This window comes from Microcaecilia unicolor, chromosome 4 (assembly GCF_901765095.1).
Source record: "Microcaecilia unicolor chromosome 4, aMicUni1.1, whole genome shotgun sequence".
Taxonomy (NCBI): Eukaryota; Metazoa; Chordata; class Amphibia; order Gymnophiona; family Siphonopidae; genus Microcaecilia; species Microcaecilia unicolor.
In genome coordinates, this window is record NC_044034.1 from 293,737,101 (window position 1) to 293,758,128 (window position 21,028).

The 21,028-nt window shown below is 42.8% G+C and overlaps 1 protein-coding gene across 21 annotated transcripts in view; it reads right to left on the minus strand.

Moving 5' to 3' along the window:
* The window catches only part of CAMK2B (calcium/calmodulin dependent protein kinase II beta), a 453,822-nt gene that overhangs the window by 176,534 nt on the left and 256,260 nt on the right, over positions 1 to 21,028 (minus strand). For 11 of the 21 annotated variants that reach the window (XM_030201732.1, XM_030201722.1, XM_030201730.1 and 8 more), the window contains one exon: positions 16,453 to 16,525. The exons of the other annotated variants lie outside the window; for them this stretch is intronic. In XM_030201732.1, the coding sequence (XP_030057592.1) occupies positions 16,453 to 16,525 (73 nt within the window). The remainder of the gene's footprint in view (positions 1 to 16,452; positions 16,526 to 21,028) is intronic. 21 annotated transcript variants of the gene reach the window in all.

Below are 21,028 nucleotides of genomic sequence, written 5' to 3' on the forward strand. Positions count from 1 at the left end.
ATAGCCCACACAGGTGAGGTCCAGTAAGGCAATCAGCACACAGAGCCAGAGAGAAACTAAGACAGAGACAGACACAGAGACAAGCAGAAGCCAGCACAGCCACTGACTCCCAGAAACAGGGTAAGAATGAGGGTGGTCACGGCCACAGACATGACGGAGTGGCCTAGTGGTTAGGGTGGTGAACTTTGATCCTGGGGAACTGAGGAACTGAGTTCGATTCCCACTTCAGGCACAGGCAGCTCCTTGTGACTCTAGGCAAGTCACTTAACCCTCCATTGCCCCATGTAAGCCACATTGAGCCTGCCATGAGTGGGAAAGCGTGGGGTAAAAATGTTAAAAAAAAAAAAGTGCAGAGATAATAAATGCCATTGATGCTGAAACATTAGCCTACAAAGTAAAATGTATTAGAACTGACATTAATCAGCTTATTACTTTGCAATATGATAAAGTTTTAAAAAATTATACTCAGATAGTTTACAAATAGAAATTAATATAGCATAATTTACTACTTGCGTGTTGTAATATTTATTTGCCCTTATACAAAGGAATGAGGCTCAAGATGACTAACTCTGAACATTTGTGGAGGTGAATTTCACTGCTGGGTTCCTTCCACAACTTGATTAATAATTTCAAATGCTGTCTTGTGCACTGACCTCTTTTGTTCTGGGCAAATTGTACAGCTTAATGTAACTAAGCAGTGTGCATTATTTGTAATACTGAATTTTGGTTAGTTATTGGTGGGCAGCATTATTACTATTTGCCCTTGGACTATACTTCCTATTAATTTTAGTATGTTTGTTGAAACTAGTGCTCATTATATTACCCACTTATATAATCTGTTTTGTTCCTTTTTTGGTTGTTTTACCTTATATAGAACAATAACTTATGTATGGACTGTCGTTTAGACAGAGTTGAAAAAAGGACTGAATATAGTGGAAGATTTTAAAGATTGTTTTTCAACTCTGCCTTGACCAACAAGTGCACTCGGGGTCTGTATTTTTGATTAGAAGTGTGTGAAAGATAAGATACAGCTCTAATTAATTTGGTATGTGAAGAGAGCTGGAGCCTGTTTCGAGTTCAGACTGGCCACCTGGACTGAGAAACATTCCCACAGTATGACTTGTTTACCTAAACAGAGAAGTTCTCAAGCATTCTGTAATTTTCCTTAGCTCTGAACATTTCTAAGCCTAATAAAAAAGGAACCCTACCACTCAATCCAACTAGGATACATCAATGCAAGATCAGCAGTAAGCAACTCAGCAGACTTACTAGACTGGATCATCACAGACAAACTAGACCTCCTATTCATCACAGAAACCTGGTTCCATAGTCCCACAGACCCTGCAATCCTCCAAACGTGCCCACCAAAATACAAAATCACGCACTGGACAAGAAATGGAAAAAGAGGAGGCGGAATAGCTATCATATACAAACCTGAATACACTATCACAATCACGGGCGAATCCATCTCACCACAACTTGAAATTGCATCGACCAGAATCAACCATTCAAGCCTAATAGGACACCTCAACACAATCCTATTCTACAGGCCACCAGGTAAATGGCAAGACGCCCAAACACAACTCTTGGATTTCATTTCGAATTCCTGCGTATCAGCCTCAAACATCCTCATACTAGGCGACATCAACCTACACCTAGAAGATGACACCTTACCAAGTACAAGAGAATTCAAAGAATTCCTAAAACTCTGGGATCTGCAAACACCCAACATACAACCAACTCACGAAAAAGGACACACACTAGATATCATAACGGAAAGACTAGAACCGGACTCAACTATTATACTCGCTAATACAAGATGGACACCAACACCATGGTCAGACCACCATAGAGCAAATGTCACTCTCTGCTGGCAAAAAACACAACTAAACACGAATAATAAACATGAGCGAACAACCTACACAACGAGAGGGAAAATAGACCCCTCAACATTCTGGCAACAGATCTACCAGAACGAATGGACTACAAACGCTGACACCATCCAATTCCTCCAAGAATGGGATGACATAAGCACAACAACATTAGACAAAATCGCCCCAGTCCAAACCAGAACTACACACAGGAAAAACGCAAATCCATGGTTCACCGAAGAGCTGAAAAAACTAAAAACACAAGTCAGGAGACTAGAACGAGCCTGGAACAAAAAGAGAGATGAACAAACACTAAATGACTGGAAACTACTTCGGAGAAAATACAAATATACCATAAAACAGACGAAAAGACTTCACTACAAAACATTAATAGGACCAAACTACAAAGACACACATAAACTCTTCAACCTCGTGAACAAACTATTAGACACCTCACCAGTTACAACCAACGACAAAGATACACCAAGTGTCGACAACCTAGCGACATACTTCAAGGAGAAAATTATACTACTACGACACAAGATACCCACTAGCCCTACAGAATACACCACTCTTCTAGACTGCCTAGATCCAGAAGAAGGAATATTCCCAGCAGACAGAACCTGGACCGAATTTGAACAACTGCCAGAAGACCTCATCTCTAAAACTCTTAAAAGATATGCTAAATCCAACTGCAAACTAGACATATGTCCAAACAGCCTCATGAAATCCGCTCCCCAGAAATTCATAATAGACCTAACAAACCACATAAACTACATGCTACAAAATGGACTCTTCCCAAAAGAAAAAGGAAAAATCTTGCTCACCCCTATTCCTAAAGATACAAAGAAAAACACGAGCGAAATAACCAACTACAGGCCAATAGCATCTATACCACTAATAACCAAGTTAACTGAAGGTATGGTAACTAAACAACTCACAAACTACCTAGATAAACACTCAATACTGCATGACGCCCAATCAGGATTCCGATCGAATCATAGTACAGAAACAGTATTAATCACCCTTATGACCAAATTCAAACAAATCATCGCAACTGGCAACAACATACTCCTCCTACAATTTGACATGTCAAGCGCCTTCGACATGGTAGATCATGGAATCCTGCTACACATACTCGAACATTTTGGCATAGGAGGAAATGTCCTGAACTGGTTCAAGGGGTTCCTAACCCTACGTTCGTATCAAGTCACATCTAATTCAACCACGTCCAAGGCATGGACACCTATATGTGGAGTCCCACAAGGATCACCTCTTTCACCAACCATTTTCAACCTAATGATGATCCCTTTAGCAAAACTCTTATCAAACCATAAGCTCAACCCGTACATATACGCCGATGATGTAACAATATACATCCCATTCAAACAAGACACCAAAGAAATCTCCAACGAAATCAATCAAAGTATACACGTCATGAACACATGGGCAGACGCATTCCGCCTGAAATTAAACGCAGAAAAAACCCGATGCCTGATACTCACCTCCCAATACAACACAAATGAATTCAGCGCTATAAACACACCAACCCTAAACCTCCCAGTCTCAGAAACACTAAAAATCCTTGGAGTCACCATCGACCGCCACCTAACACTCGAAACCCACGCAAACAATACAACCAAGAAGATGTTCTATGGCATGTGGAAATTGAAAAGGATAAGACCATTCTTCCCAAGATTCGTCTTCCGCAGCCTAGTGCAATCCCTCGTCCTCAGCCACCTGGACTACTGCAACTCACTATACGCGGGCTGCAGAGAGCAAATAATGAGGAAACTTCAAACAGCCCAGAACACAGCAGCCAGGCTCATCCTCGGAAAACCAAGATACGAAAGGGCGAAACCACTACGAGAGAAATTACATTGGCTTCCACTTAAGGAACGCGTTACTTTCAAAGTTTGCACACTAGTCCATAAGATCATCTACGGCGAAGCCCCAGCGTACATGTCTGATCTAATAGACCTACCACCCAGAAACGCTAAAAGGTCATCCCGAACATACCTCAACCTCCACTTCCCCACTTGCAAGGGCTTGAAATACAAGACGCTACACGCGTCAACCTTTTCCCACATGAGCACGCAGGCCTGGAATACACTACCGCGCAACCTAAGAATGATTAACGAACAAGCTTCCTTCCGAAAACTACTGAAGACGCACCTGTTTGAACAAACTTACGGAAAGAACCAAAACACATAGAGTCCATACTCACTCATCAATACAACATACAACCACTTCAGATCCCTCATCCTGTAATCAATTGTCCCACTGTCTCCTCCTAATGTTTCTATGTTGATGTCCCATTGTTTCATTCCTAATGATAATCGAATGTCTCACACAACTCTGCACAATGTATTCCATATTCAAGTTGTTACAAATGTATTTCTACTACTCATATCTTATTGTAAGCCACACTGAGCCCGCAAAGAGGTGGGAAAATGTGGGATACAAATGCAATAAATAAATAAATAAATAAAAATTGGGAGCTCGTCTGTGAGTAACGTATGTACTGCATAGAGAACCATATTTCCTGGTCAAAGAAACTCCTGGCTTTCGCTGTGAGCAGGGCCCCCCATTTGATGATAAAAGCCTGGATGATTTAATGATCAGTGATGGATGTATGTATATTATAGTGTATTATTGCTTCTTTTCCTGGTCTAGAAACTCCTAGCATTGCTTGGATGTAGGGATCAGTGATGTAATGATTGTTTCTTTTTCACTATAGATAGGTATTATTTCTTTTCAGTTATGTAGCTTATATCTTAATCATTGTGTATCTTAGAACCTCTAATAAAAGTCTCATTTACCTAATACGAATCCAAAAGAATTCCTAGTAATTACTGAGTAGTCTGTGTTAGTGCTGTGTCAGTGAGGCAGGCTGTAAAACCAGATCAGAACACCCCCTTCTCTCCCTCCCATCCCGAAGCAGCTTGCCCCCATCCTTCCATCCACGTGCAACGTGCTCCCTTCTCTTCCTCCCATCCATGAGCAGCTTGTCCCCTTCACTCCCTCCCTTCCCCTCCTGAACCTACAGTAGCATGCCCTGGTGGTCTAGTGGCTTCTTAAAGGTAGAAAAGAACCCCCCCCCCCACTCTTTCCTGCCCACTGACACTGACCTGCTCACTTTCGCCACTTCTTGAAAATGGTTACTGAGACTTCACGTGGTGGCCTCGCAAGACTTCCACAAAGTCTTGCGAGGCCACTACTTGAAGTCTTGGCAGCCATTTTCAAGAAATAGTGACAGCAGGGAGGTTAGCAGCAGTGGACAGGAAACAGTGGGGTTCTTTCCTGCCCTGAAGAGGCGACTAGACCACCAGGGCATGCTACAGTACGTTCGGCAGGGGAAGGGAGGGAGTGAAGGGAACAAGCTGCTCATGGATGGGAGGAAGAAAAGGGAGTAAGCTGCACATGGATGGAAAGAAGGGGGCAAGCTGCTTGTGGATGGGAGGGAAGAGAAAGGGCACATGCTGTATATGGAGGGGAGGGAAGGGAAGAGAAAAGGGGGAATGCAGCACATGGATAGAAGGGGATGGAGAGGAGAGGGGGATATGCTTCTCATGGAAGGGAGGGAAAGGAAAGGGGGACACGCTGTTCATGGATGCTTGCTTTTTTGGAAATGTACATCTTTTCTAATTTTGTATTTAGACTACAGAAGAAAATGCATTTCTGTTACTTTTACTTTTTCACTGCTTATAGAATCTGGCTTTCTTGAGGTGGGGGGGTCAAGGTAACTCTGTGGTAGGAACAGGCTAGGGCAGGGTGGCATTTTATTTTTTGTGTCTTCTTTTTTGTCTCTGCAAATATGGTAACCCTATTGGGGGGGGGGAGGGGGTAGGCACAAAATCCTTACTTGCCACATAAAAATACTCCCTAAAGACACCACCTATCTAGCACAAGTAGGCAACCTCTCCTTTGCTACTGCCACTCTCTCCAAGCTGCTGTCAATTGTCAAGGTAGATGCCATGGCAGAAGCTGCTCTTCCTGATGAGCCCCACTGGTCATACCTTTCACTATCAACAGGAGGCTGCTGTACGGCTGGCAGGACACCATGAGGACAGGGTGTGTAAAAGATATATCCTGGAAAGGAACTAAGAAACTCTTATGCTGTGAAGCAACCCCCCCCCCCCCCCCACACCCACACACACACCACCAGCACCACATGCAGCGCACACATACGCAGACAGTGTATGCTTTTAAAACATACATGGTTTATTGCAGAAGCAAAATAAACTAAACACAGTAGGAATCTAATGCTGACTGAGAGAATATTGTGGTTTGCTGCAGTCATCCTTGAAACCACAGTGAACAGCAAGAAAACAGATCATTTTGGTAGCTGACATCATAATCCTCCCGTTAGCTGTGCGAGGAGTTTCCCATTGTTATGATAAAGAATATTTTAAAGGATGCCCCTTCTCCATGTTGGGAGCATGGTCCAGAGCTCTCAGGACTTAGTCTTAAAGCAGCAGCATCTCCAGCTAGTAGCAAGATTTTAATTCTACTAATTCCAGTCCTTTGTATAAAAAGAAGCACCAGAAACAAGAAGGATAGGTGGCTGGCAAGCCCTCAGTCTCCAATCTATGAAATGCATGACAACTGAGTAGTGGCGAGGAAGAATATGGTAGCACTGGGCATTTTCTTTCCAAATTGGCCTAGTTTAAGAAATACTTCTCCTGGAAGTTCTTAACTATGGCCCACCTGAATTCTGCCATGAACAAAAGGAACAATTACTTTAAAAATAAACTGCCCAATTTACAAAACTGGACCAGAGATAGCCCTGAAATACTTATCAAATCCTTACAAGTGGGAAAACCGGACTCTGTTTTAAAATTCCCTGCTGGAATTTGGCAGCTACGGTTGCCAGTCTGGGGAAAAGAAAAGGATGGAAGCTCTTATGGAAAAATGAACCTGTCCCCCAGACAGTGATTCTGTTTAGGGGCACAAGAACAGATCACTACACTTAAAAAGAAACAAAAAAGCTGAAATTTTAAAACCACACTCACAACAAAATTAACAAGTGCCATTAAGTGAGAGGGTAGCCCTTAATGCAGCAAGGTGTTTTAGACCCATGGATATTTAAAGCTTTTAAATGTGAAATAAAACCAAGCTTGCCATGAGCATAGCCTTGCTGACTAACTATGTTTATTCTAATAAATACATTTCCAAAACTGACTGTCTCTTCTGTGCATCTGTACATTCGGTAGTGCTATAGGTATGATTAGTAGTAGCTATAAAATGTGATCTAAGGAAGGTGCATCTGGTGGAGATTTGCCCAGGTTTGAACGTGGAGAGATGGGCAGCTGCTCATTTACTCCATTCAAGGCCATCTCCTCCTTTTGGCTACAAGTTAGAGGCACATAAAATTTAAAAAAACCTGGAATAGATGCAATGGATGAATAAAAAAAATATCAAAATTATTATGTTTAGAGATGTAGTGAAAGACTGCAAAGGCAAACTCCCACATGTGATCTGGCATTTATCTTTGGACAGAGATTATAGGATAGTGACAGTAGATCAGATAAGCGTAAATAAATACCTCCATCCCCCCCACTTCACAATGATATCAAATCATTTTCATGTGACCTCAGATCACAATCTATCAAAAACTGTTGTTCAATTCCTCTGACAATAACTAGTGAGAAACCAGGGCTGTGGAGTCAGAGTCAGAAGCAACTTTGGGTGGAGTCAGAGATGGCTCTTAGGTCCAGGGTTCTAGGCACAAATTTACAGTTGAGATTTCCTTGCCTATGGGGTTCTTTTATTAAAGATTAGCTCAAGTTATCTGCAGCAGGAATATAAGGCACATAGGAATAAAATGAGACCTGCTGCGGATAACTCAAGATAACCTTTAGTAAAAGACCCCCCCATGTTTGGTATTGTCTGAAGCTAAATCATTCATTTCTCTGACCCTAAACAGCTGATTGAATTTTTACAAAGGAAGATGTGAATGTAGTGGTTGCTCACATGGGAAATACTGTTTAGGCCAACTGCTTTTCTCCTATCCGTGAACGTGTTATCATTTCACACACCCCCCCCCCCCCCCCCAACCTATTTTTAAAAAATATTTTCCTAAGACTTGGATTAATTTTTTTCCTATATTTCTTGTTATAGTGGGTGAAGAATAATGAGGTTTGCTTATTTCCTTTGTTATGATATTTTCTCCTATTGAAATTTCATGTTTCTGATTATTACATTTAACAAGTCACAAAAGTGACAATCTATAAATTAAAAAAAAAAATTTAAAGCTTAATATCTGTTTATCAGAGCCATTAACCAATAGGAATTCACCAACCTGATGTTCAGGTTCTTTTTCAAACTTCAAATAAATGTATTTTGTGATCTATTAGTCATAATTTTGTATATGAAGAAATACCCTATATTTCTCTAATAAATCAAATCTCTTTTAGATTTGCTATACATAGTCGGCATTGGAGCTGGGAGAGCCAGCAGGATCCCAATCTGCACATTCCTGCAGGCTCCAGGCTATTTGCAAAAAAAAAAAAAAAAAAGGCTTCTTAAACTCAACTGCAACTTCCATCTGAACATCTTAAAGACAAAAACTTAAACTTAGATTGTGAGCCCACTAGGGACAGAGAAAGTACCTGCATATAATATATATTAAATTGTTTTGGTGTACCACAGAAAGGTGGTGTATCAAATCCATGACCTTAAACTTCTCTTTCAGGCAGTTGCAAGAAATTAAGAAATCAAATTCTATGCTTTGAACATCCAGGCCGTGAGGGCCAGGGACTGGAGTCTGGGGTGCAGAACAGCCCTCTCATTCTACATGATGAGAGTCAGAAAGCAGTCTAGTCTCCATGTTTTTTAGAGATCAGTAAAGTGTGATGATTGAGGATCATGGTCCCTCGATCCTGCTTGAGTTTCAGCAAACTCTTCCAGATCAGAGGAATGGGATGATATGCATATAGAACACCTTTCCCCCAGTTGAAGAGGAAAGCATGTGATGCTAGTGTGCTGTGTAGCCTGGGTCAGGAGCAGAACTGAGGAACTTTGTTGTTGAGATGAGTGGCAAAGAGATCCACCAAAAGGGTGCCCCATTGTTGGAAGATCTTGCAGGCAACACCTATGTTAAGAGGCCACTCATATGTTTGCATTACTCTGCTCAGCCTGTCTGCCAGACTGTTCCCTTTCTCCGCCAGGCATATGGCTGAAAGCACCATGCCACCTCCTAACACAAGGCGTAGGATCCTGTACCTCTTTGCTTGTTCACATTATACATGGCAACTTGATTGTCTGTTTCAGTGAGTATAATTTGGTTCATCAGCCAATCTCTGAAAATGTTTAGACCATTCCAAATGGCCTGTAGCTCTAGGCTGAACTGATAACTGGACTCCTGAGCAGATCAGACTTGCTGAGTGTGCAGCATCTGTAGTCAAGAGTTTTTCTGAGGTGGAGAAATTTGGAATGGAAGTCCCAGGGCCAAATTTGGCAGAATTGTCCACCAGTGGAGCGACCGGGTGAGCTCCAAGTTATGGAGATGACATCTGCTAGGTTCCTTGTGGTCTGGGATCACCGAGAAGCTAGGGTCCATTGGGCACCTCTCAAGTGGAGGCATGCCATGAACAGTGGAAGTCGTGGCCCAAATCTGCCAAGCCAACACCTGTTGGCTGTCTTGAACCTAAGAGTCAATGGCCATCACGGCCTCAGAGTAAGCCAGAGGCAGGTAGGCCTGAGCATATATTGTGTCTAGAAGGGCTCCAATAAATTCCAATCATTGAACAGGGAGCAGATGGGACTTTGAGTGATTGATAATGAATTCTAGTAGCTCCAACACCAAATTTCTTCCACATTGACTCCTGAGCACTTTCCCTGGATGTGCTCTTAACCAGCCAATTGTCCAGGCAGGGAAACACTTGAACTACCAGTTTATGTAGAGACACTGCGACTATTGCAAGCCATTTTGTGAAGACCCTGGGAACGGATGCAAGGCCAAAGGGCAGGACACGATACTGGTAGTGGTAGTTCTCTAATCAGAATCTGAGATACTTACTGTGACCTAGGAATATCTGAATGTGGGTGTAAGCATCCTTTAAGTCCAAAGAGCACAGCCAATCATTTGCCTGAATCAGGGGGAGAAGGGTGCCCAGGGAAATCTTCATAAACTTTTCTTTGACGAGGTATTTGTTCAGGGCCCTTAAGTCTAGGATGGGATGATATCTTCCCATTTTCTTGGACACAAGGAAGTACTTGGAATAGTGTCCTATCCTTTCTTCCTTTGGTGGAACAGGTTTGAATGTGTGGGCCAAAAGAAAGGAGAAGAGTTCCTCTGCAAGCACTGCCTGGTGCTGAGAGCTAAGGTTTGATGCTGTTGGTGGGAAATTAGGAGGTCTCTGATGCTAATTAAGTGTGTAGCCCACCTGAAAAATCTGAAGAACCCACCGGTCTGAGGTTACAAGGGATCATCTTTCCTGGAAAAAATTCAGCCTCCCTCCTACTTATAGGTCATCCGGTGCAGCTGTGTTTACGGCGGCTATGCTTTCCTGGAGCCAGTCAAAAGCTTGTTCCCTGCTTAGACTGGGGAGCCGGTTGGGGATTTTGAGCCCATTGCTGACACAGATGGGAGAGTTGAGGCTGGGATTGCTGCTGAGAATGGGGAACAGGGGTGTACCTATGTCTATGAGAGTAGTAAGAACTTCTTCTGCCCCACCATAAAACCCTGAAGAGGTGGAGGGTGCAGAAGGAGGGGCGAGATAAAGACTTGAATATATCAGTATGCTTTTTGATGAGGTCTGTAACCTCTTCCACCTTGTCTTCAAAAAGGTTATCACCCCAGCAAGAGATGTAGCCCAGCTGTTCCTTAACCACAGGTTCTAAATCTAAGAAATGGAGGCAGGAGAGTCTCTGTATCCCAATAAAAGCAGAGAGCCTAGATGCTACATCAAAAATGCCCCTAGCCAGAGGTTTCCTGCACTCCTTCTGCTTAATGGCTAACTGCTGAAACTGAGTGGCCTGCTCCTGTGGGAGAGTATCCATGAACTCTAGCACATTGCCAACCAATGACCACAAGTACATGCTTGTTTTCCCAAAGGATGCCAGGGTTTGAACATCCTTGCCTGGGGGAACCGAGGCATGGGACGTTGAACTCTTTGCTCCATTGAGTGCGTATTTGACCACCACTGAATGGTGAGGCAGCTGCGCCTTCTAGAATCCGGGAGCCTTCTGGACTCTATACATAAGAGTCTGCCTTCTTTGGAATGACCTGCACTAAGAGAGGGGTTTCCCAATGGCTCAACTGTGCAACCCTAAGGAAGTTGTGAACAGGAACCTTCAATGCATCCCTAGGCAGAGAATCATAATCCAGGATCCACATCAATTCAGCCCTGTGCTTGTCCTCCAGTTCCAACTTAAAACGGATGGTGGCTGCCATCTCCTGTAAAAAAAAAAAAAAGTGGCAAGGTGACTTACATCTTTTCTGTGGTGGGGAGGGGTTTGAAGGCAGGCCCAAATACCTCTCCTCCAGGAAGTCCTCAGGCTCCTCGGACACCCAGGAACGATCTGACTCAGACAGTGAAATATTCTTCATGAGCCTGGTGAGTCCTTACCTGCCTCAGCCTGCTGGCAGGGCCAGACCCTACACACAGGCGCAAAGGCACAGGTACTCCCCAGCCCTCTGAGGCAGCTTCATCTCTCAATGGACTGGAGAGGGTGACTGCATCAGACAGTGCTGGCTCCACAATCTGTCAGGGCACTGGCATCAACAACCACCCAATGAGCAAAGCATGGGCCTCCAGGACGGACTGGAGAATCTCAAGAGTTGGCGCATGCAGCCTCGATACTCTGCAGTCCCACGAGGCGCCTCAATTCCTCTTGAAGGCCTGGATTTGGTCCCCAAGGTCAGGCATCTGTAAAGGCGGGGGGAGTGCTGGTGTGGCCAGAGTCTGAGAAGGCATCAGTGTTGAATTGAGAAAAGGGTCTCAACCTCAGGGAGACTGGTGGGTCAGCACTGCTACTATGGAGGGGGTGCAGTCCTCACAGCGCTGATGATTCTTGGGTACCACAATGTCAACACCCTGGAGCTCCTGGCACCGTGCGTTGAGGAAGACCGATGCCGATGCTTCTTTCCTTTTGCTCAAAGATTGGCATAGGGATCCTTCAGTGCTGAAGAGGATGACATGACACTGAATTCAGGCGCTTCCTCAGTGTTGGGTCAAGTGAGCTTCACCTGCACACCTGCTACCAGCACTCAATATCAAGGCAGGTGGAGACCTCCTTGATGCTGAAGTGTTGCCAATATCCAGTGCAGCTCCTGAGGCCATAGGAACTGCTGCTCTCGATGGCAATGTCAGTAAATCGGACTTCTGGAGGGCAAAGAGCCTCTCAGATTACCACCCTGTATTTGATGGTCCTCTTCTGCATTTGAGCTCAAAGAGGACACTTTACAGGATCTTGAACCCTTCCCAGACATTTGAGGCATTCCTTATGAGGATTGATGTCCAACATAGTCCAAGTACACAGAAAACATTTCTTGAACCCACTGGTAGGTTTCTGGGACATCGTGGGGAAGATGGCCACAGCAAAATCAAACAACTCAATGGTGCAGGGAGGTAAAAACTGAAGACAAAATCCCAACTGGGAGCCCAAGCCTAAAACAGTTGTGGGCCACAAAAAAAATAAATCAAACATAAGTGCCAATAAAGGCTAAAGGGGGGGGGGGGGGGGGGGGGGGGCGCTAAATAGACAGACATTCCACAAGGAGCAAAAAAACAGAGCAGGAAGGCACCAAAGAATGAAAAGAAAAGGCAAATATCCTGAAGAATGCACCACAAAGGTGACAAGTGTTGTCATCTCTGTGGAGAAAAAAAGACTTGCGGTCCCACCTGACTCCAGCAAGCAGGAAGGCACTTGTGCATGCACAGTGTGAGCCTACTAAAGACTTCTTAAAGTGATATAAACACTGGGTAGTGTCTGCACCACAGCTCCATCGGGGACATTATCACTTGGATACACACACATACTACATATACACATAAGCATATGTATATGTATAGTGGGGTTGGAAAGAATTACATGAACCATGTTCCACATGCTTTCCCCACTTGTTTATTCCTGAAGGCTGCTCTAAGTTGCCTTCAGACAATAAGTGACCTACTTCCTTGTTCAGGACAAGTTACTGCCACTCAGCATTAAGTACAGCAGAAAAACAAGTCCTAACCATTAATTTGTAAAACCTCAGTGCATCTCCAGGAAGTCTAAGTCCAAGAACAAATGTTTACCTAGAATGCTTTAAAAATCCTTTAAATGGGGAACACCCAATACTTCTAGGAAACTATACTAGAATGCCAAAATCTACTGGCTAGGCAGGATCATCACTTGTTCAGTGAAGAAATCCATGAAATATTGTCACAGGTTGGTCCTGGCCTTTGTGGCAGGACAAATGGCTCTCATTAGTGATGCTAATGTGAATCGTCAGAAAAACAATGAGATATAGTATTGCTCAGATTTTCAATCAGAACAATGAGAAGCATGTCAAACAATGCACACATTATTCTTTTTAGAGATTTATTATTTGAAAACCACTCCTCCTCCTCCTTATATCACAACATTTGGGGAGAACAAGAAGAGCCAGTTCTAACAAGCAAGGTTAAATTGAGCCACTGCCAGGGAACCTAGTGTTAACAGTCTGGGAGGCAACACATCTGCATTGTGAAGTCATCAACTACAGTTAATTCTACAAGTGTCATTGGTTAGTGCACAGATAACATAAAGAAGGTTTTTGTGATGCAATATTAATCATTCTGCTATGTTTATGTCCTGTGTCCACTCTATGGTAGATTTTTTTTTTACAGATTGCCATCTCCTGCAGTCCGTAACTTAGTTCATGTTTATACAGGAGTGCTTGCTACAATTTCCAGTTCACAAGGGGCTCGCCTACTTTGATGTCACTCTAACACAGTACTGCTGGAAGTACATGTGCCTTTGAATTTCTTACCATCAGCCTGGGACAGTGTACAGAGGCTTATTTTCAAAGCACTTAGCCTCCCAAAGTTCCATAGAAACCTATGGAACTTAGCCTCCCAAAGTGCTTTGAAAATATGCCTCAGTCTGTATACCTCAAATGTGGGCACCTCATCTCAGTGATGCTACAACTAGGCATTCAGGTGGGGGACTGCTGTCTAGGCTTTGGTTAGTGCCACACCAACACAACCGGATAATCAGCTTTGAAGAAAAGGCACCCAAAGCCAATTTGCAATAAAGATCCTGGTCTTTCACCTCAGTAATAGGGCCTGAGAGCTAGGTTGGGTATACTGTGATGGTGACCTCTGACCTGTCTGAATATTTTGATTGTGATCAGGGATTCCACTTCCAAGCTGACTAGACTGTGGAGAAAGAGAGCAGTGAACTAGTCACAAATTGTGTGAACCTCCAGGCACTCTTGGATATGGGCTGGGGATGGTTTAAGCATTTTCAAAGGACTGTGCACAAGTTCAAATAATACACTTTCACAAAGACACCATGTATGATATGGGCATTGTACCCTTGAAACAGTCCGATCAATATTCAGCCCATAGCGGTCAGCGGTTTTTAAACTGCTGACAGCTGCAGGCAGATTTAACACTGGATATTCAATGCCAGGTTATGTCCAAGCACTGGCATTGAATATTTAGGATCAGGCAGAAGTTATATGGGTGTCTGCACCCACATAGCTAAGAGAGCACATATTAACTGTCTTTTGTGTGGTTCTATCTGCCCACTTAGCTATGCAGGCAATTCTCAGGTAGTGCTGCAGAAGTCAGAGCTGATATTTAGTGGCAGTGCCCAGTTAAGGGCTGCTGAACATAGGCAACTGGTCTACTCAGCATGGTTTAAGCAGGCAGAACCCTCTCTTATCTGCTTAAACCATGTTGAATATTGATCCCAGTATATTTTAAAGAATTTTTAAGCAGTATTTCTGTTTACTACCATGTTGGCAACATGGAGACACTGTATCTCAAATACACTGATGTTTGACTGGTCCATTCAGTGTGATGTCATTGTTTCTTGTCACTGTGGACCAAACAGATGTAAGGAATGTGTGATATCATTAGTAACAGTGGCGTAGCCAGGACATTTCAACATGGGGTGCATCTCACACAGCATTTCCCTCCTGTTGCATCTGTCCTTTCCTGGCCTTACAAACCTCTCACAACTTCCTCCCCCTTCCCCCACTCCCTCCCCTTATACTTTAAAATCACCTCCAGGCTTCACCAAGGTAGCACCAGCCGCACTCATAAGTAGCCTATGAGTGAAGGAAGCAGTGTGGGCAGATGGGAAAAATTTTCCCCACCCCAAATCGGCCCTAAACCAGCCCAAAACCCACCCAAAGTCAAACCCCGCCTCCAACGTCACCGACCCCGCCTCCAACGTCACCGACCCCACCCCCAACGTCACCGACCCTGTCCCCTGACGTCACCGCTGACGTTGTTAGCCCCGCCCCTGATGTCACCTCTGATGTCATTAACCCCGCCCCTGATGTCAACCCTATCCCAGAAAAGCTTCTATTGGACCAAATTGGACCAAAAGAAACCCCCGAAAAAAGCGCAAACCCCGCACAGCTGCAACGAAAAAGAAGCCCAATTTCCCGCAGCCCGCAGCCTTCGAACATTTCCAGCATCCTGGCTTAAAAACCAGCCCAATTGGGTGGGAAACCCACCCATTTGGCAACACTGGAAGGAAGCTACCAGTGCCCAGGCAAAGATTGTAGGTAATTTTAAGGCCCCGGGGGGGAGGGGGATGCATCAGGAAGAGGGAGGGAATTGCGAGAGCTTTGCAAGGTCAGGAAGGAAGGGACTGGCAGGGGGTGTGTACGCAACACATGCACCTTGAATGGATACACCACTGATTAGTAACAGCCTTTGTTAAAGGCAACAAGTGTTCTTTAGATATGCTGTATAAAGAATTAAATTTTTTAAAGACCTCTGAAAAGAAAATAATATTTGCCTTATTCAACAACGGTCACTAATGCCCCTGGGTAGCACTGCTGTCTCACCTCTGGTCAACCAAACAGGCTTATTTAGGCCTACTTTTGCCCTATTGCATATATAGACGAGGTTCTGATTTTTCATTTACTTCCCTAAAAATTAAGAACTACAACCCATGCATGCAATGTGGGCAAAACCAGGTCTTAAATCAAACTGCTGGGGTAAGGTGGCAGTCCTATACACTGAATAATTCAGTCCTCACACTGCACCTTTGAAAGGCTGCCAATCTGTAAAGCTGCCAAGCTGCCTTCTTTTAAATTTCAGGAAACAATGCTGCAGGCCAAGTGAAGGAGTTTACAGTGTGCTAGCCTGACTCAGCACCCCACCACAACCATTTTTAGCAATTACTTTATGCAGCCATGCTGATTATTAGCCAGCTGATATCGAGGTGGCATCATCTTTCACAATGTTACCCAAAGCCAGATTTAAGTCAATAATAAGGAAACCAGAAAAACGGAAACAAAAACAACAGAAAAGAACACAGCAGCATTCCTAAGGGTTATTGCACTTGGAGTAATTCAGAAGAGGCCCGTGCTCTCTTGAACATGCAAAGAAGACAGACGCACAGAGCAGTGGGGTAGAAAACTCACCTTGAGGTCTCTGTGGACAACCCCCATTTGATGGCAATGGAGAACAGCCTCCAGGATCTGCTGGATGCAATGACTGCATGCAAACACCAGGGGGCGTGTTAGTTCACAGCTGTGAGTGGTAACAACCATACAGGCTGGTGGAAGGGGGAGCTGGGGGAGGGGTAGGAAGATTGGAGAAGTAGGGGTGTGTGAATGGAATAAGAGTCACCCTCCTGTTTTGGCAATGTCAGAATTATTTTAACTTTCAGACTAGTCCCTACTACTGCCTTAGTCCCACTCCACATCTTCCACCCTCCCTCCTCTCTCCTCCACGTCCTTTCAAATTAAAGAAATTACAATATAGGAGTAGGGAGGGTCAGACAAGACATCAAGAGGGTATGAAATTAGTCACCTGCATAAGAACCTACGGATCTACAGCTGTACTTCTTTGGGTAACCATATCACCCTAATCCACACATGCAACGGGGCAAAAGCAGGACTAGATCAGCCTCTCTGGGTGAGCTGGCAACCCTAGAAGTACTGCATATTATCATCTATAGGCTCTATGCAAAGTAAATGGGAAGGAGGAAATGAGTTACACAAGAGACTTTGTGAATATGTACTTTACAGTGAGGAAGAGGCAGGGATACGGGTGATATTTGGCAAGACTACTCCACTAAAGACATCAATTTTGGAGATACTGACTTTGAGGAAAGCAACATTAATAGAGAATGTTATTACTCATAGACAAATGCCACTTTTATTCTTGGAACTCACCTTTCCCTCAGGGAGACATATTTTTCCACCATTATGGCAATGTGTCCATCTCTATTTTCCATGCATCTGCCTACTAGATGCCTAACATCTGGATCTATCTTATTTCAATACACACATGGTAAAAGATTCTCTATGTTTACACCATTCTGAAAACAAACCTTGTCAGAAAAGGAAGTCTGATGATTGAGGAAAAGATAGTGCCTCTTTTTATGTTTCAGATCAGACTTTATTTGGAGTACCGTGTACAATTTTGAACACTGCACCTTCAAAAAGATAAAAATAAGATGAAGTTGGTCCAGAGCAGAAGTTCTCAACCCAGTCCTCGGGACACACCAACAGTCTAGTTTTCAAGATATCCACTTTGAATATGCATGAGATTGATTTGTATACATTGGAGGCAGTGCATGCACATTTATCCATAATGAAAATGCATGAGATAAATGTATATGCACTGCCTCCAATGTATGCAAATCAATCTTATGCATATTCTTTGTGGTTATCTTGAAAACTAGACTGTCTTGATGTGTCCCGAGGACTGGGTTGAGAACTCCTGGTCCAGAGGGTGATTATTTAAATGGCCAGACTTAAAGATCTTAATATGTATACTTTGGAAGAAAGGCAGGGGAGGGGAAGATACGATCAGGACATTTAAATACCTTCCTGATCTAAATGCACAGAAGACCAGCCTCTTTTAATTGAAAGATGCTCTGTAACATGGGGGCATAATATGAAGGTGAAATGGAACAGAATCAGAAGTAATCTAAAGAAATATATATATATTTTACAGAAATAGTAGTGGAGGCAGTAGAGACGAGGATTGTTTCTGAATTCAAGAAAGCATTAGACAAGCACAGAAGGTCTCTAAGGAATAGGAATGAAGTGTAGAGCTTAGTAGTTGGTATAGGTAGGCGGTATGGTCTTTTTCTACCATAAATTTCTACATTTCCATGCATAGAGCCAACTACTGCCTTCTCAATAAGCTAATACAAGTCCAATAGCTCATTTTATGCTGGATCATGACATCTTTACTGTCACTGACTTCTAAGAGATGTACCATTGGCTTATGGGCATCATAACATTGGTCACAACTGGTCACAGCTATTCTCCCAAACTCCAGAAAATGGCTTACTGGGTTTACTGGTCTACAAATAAATCAATCTTATATTTTTGGAAGCAAAACATAAATAAATAGAAACCCACAAAACCCATCTCTTCCTGCTACAGTACTATGGACTGTATTTGATCTCTGGATTAACCTTGACTTCTCCCAGCACTATCTCCTTTGCCTTTTCCAGGTTTTCTTGTGGTTCAATGCTATCTTCACCTCCATCACCTCCACTGGGAGGCCAGTCAAACATCTTTTTATTTCTCCTGTATTTCCTTCTTCCAGTCTCATGCCATATCAACATCAGAAAATGTCATGTTGGAATGGCTGAGGATAGTTGTATTTTATTTTACTCTGCAGCAACCATTAACAGCCTGGTAATTCCTCTAGATTTATTATTTTTCATCTTTTTTAAAAGTGGAAGTTTTCTAGATTTAAGAAGAGAGGTCTTTTTGCTCAATCCCTGTATTTTTCAGTTTTGTTATTATGTATTAGTTAGAACCTTGTACTGCTTTTTAGTCAAGATCACTAATGGTAGTATACAAGGCATTACTCCATTAGCAACTATATAAAGTTTATTTTGAAGTATTCCTTCACAGTTTTAGTAGTTTTTCTAGTTCCAGTCGTAACTATTGAGCTGCGCATTACAGTGTTAATTTTAGATAAAGGTTTGCTGATAGGTGCTAATTCCACAAATTATACACTTCTTGATTAAACTTACAAAAATGTTTTATATAAATTTATAAATGTTTGTTATATATTTTTAACCACTCTCTTTGCTTGAGCAGCAATGACAGGATTATTTTGGATGTAGATATATCTTTGTTCATTTTGTTTTGGTTCCTTCTAGTAAAATCTTTCTGTTCAATACTGTTCTGAAAGGTGCAGCAGTGTCTTTGTTGGATCATACATGAAGGGACCCTTTTACTATTGCTTATCATGCTCTAAGACCCCAATGCACAAAAGTAGACGCTGGAGCTAGAGGCCATTAGCACCCACATTTACCTGCGCAGAAGGTTCAGAGGAGTCTAGCACAGGAAACAACAAGTGCGCCAGGCATTAGTGGAGATAGTATACAAATGTAGTCAAGCTCAAGTAAATGAGCTCATTTTGTATTCCTCCCCAATGCTCTGAAGAAAGTGCCTGAAACAAAACTGCCTTACCACTGCAAGAAATAACACCAAGTCGGAGCAGGCATTAGGATGTTTGAAGAGAGGATTTCTCATGATTCTTATGCTTCTCTTATGATTCTTTCTGCAAACTCTGCTGGGTTTTATTGCTTATGGAAGCAGAAGGAAGCCCGTGCAAGCCGTTAAGCGCAGGTCATGAGAAACAGCAGACCCAATTGAAAGCACACATTGGTGTCTGTTTCCTGTGTCTAAATTTAAAGCGGCCATGCTAAAACAAAAAAAAGAAAATTAAAAACACCCAGTGAAAGCTCACCTTGGCGTCTGCTTCCTGCATCTAAATATAAGCATCCAAACTAAACAAAATAAAAAATGCTTATATTTAGGCTGCAAAAAACAGATGCCAATGTGTGCTTCATGCTTGGGTTTTACTTGGCGCATGGAAACAGGAGCTGAACTTACCATGGAACTTCTGCGCATGCACCAAGAACAATCCTCCCATGCCACAGCACAATCCTTACGAATGCTCAACTCTATGAGTACACCTATATTTGCATCTCATTAGTGCTGAGCATTAGGGAATTATTGTTCTGCGCTGTTCTGGCAGTATTTTTATGGCACTATTCAGAATAGTGCCAGAGTTTTCAGCATTGGGGCCTGAATGCTAAGAAGCCCATTGGTATAAAATGGGTGCCTTAGCATTTAGAGCATGCTAAACTTTAGTTAAAGGGCCCCTAAGGCACTTGCATAATGTTTTTTTTTAACTTTGCAGATTTTTCAGTCTCTTAGGTGTGAGAAGCTTAGGGCTCCTTTCCTGATCATTTAAAAAATTTTGCTACCAATTAGTGGCATGCTAAATGCAAAGAAGCCCATTCTCTGCCCATTCTTTGCATTCAACGTGCCACTAATAGTAGCACAACTTTGTAAAAGGAGCCCTTAGTGTTTGTGAAAATATACTGGGATCCTTTTACTAAGGTGTGCTAATGGGTCTGTTTACTAAGTTGCGCTAGCAGCTTCTGTGCGGCATTGCCAACATAGCCCATTTAAAGTGAATGGGCTGTATCAGCACTAGCACACAGCCAGCTGCGCTAGCAGCTTAGTAAATCCCAGTGTTAGAGTGCGCTAATGATTAGCACAGGCTAAATCTATTAATGCACCATAGTAAAAGGACCCCATTGAGTTTACTCAAAGAATAAAGTTAGCTGAAGCCTATATGATTTATTTTATCTTTAGTTATATATGTGATGAGTGATGATATAATGAGGTTTTTCTATGTATAGTCAGCTTCCTATTAAATAAGTCTTAGTACAATATATATATATATATATATATATATATATATATATATATATATATATATATATATATATATTAAGGTGATTAGATGGGGCTCATTTTCAAAACAGAAAAATGTCCAAAAAGTGATATAAGTCTTTATTTGGAACGTCTATCTCACAAAAACATCCAAATCATTTCGAAATCTCTTTTTAGACGTTTTTCTATGAAGTCTGTAAAAAGGACGTCTAAATCTCAAGGGGGCGTGCCAGGGGTGTGTTCAAGGTGGGAGTTGGGCGTTCCTAAGACTTAG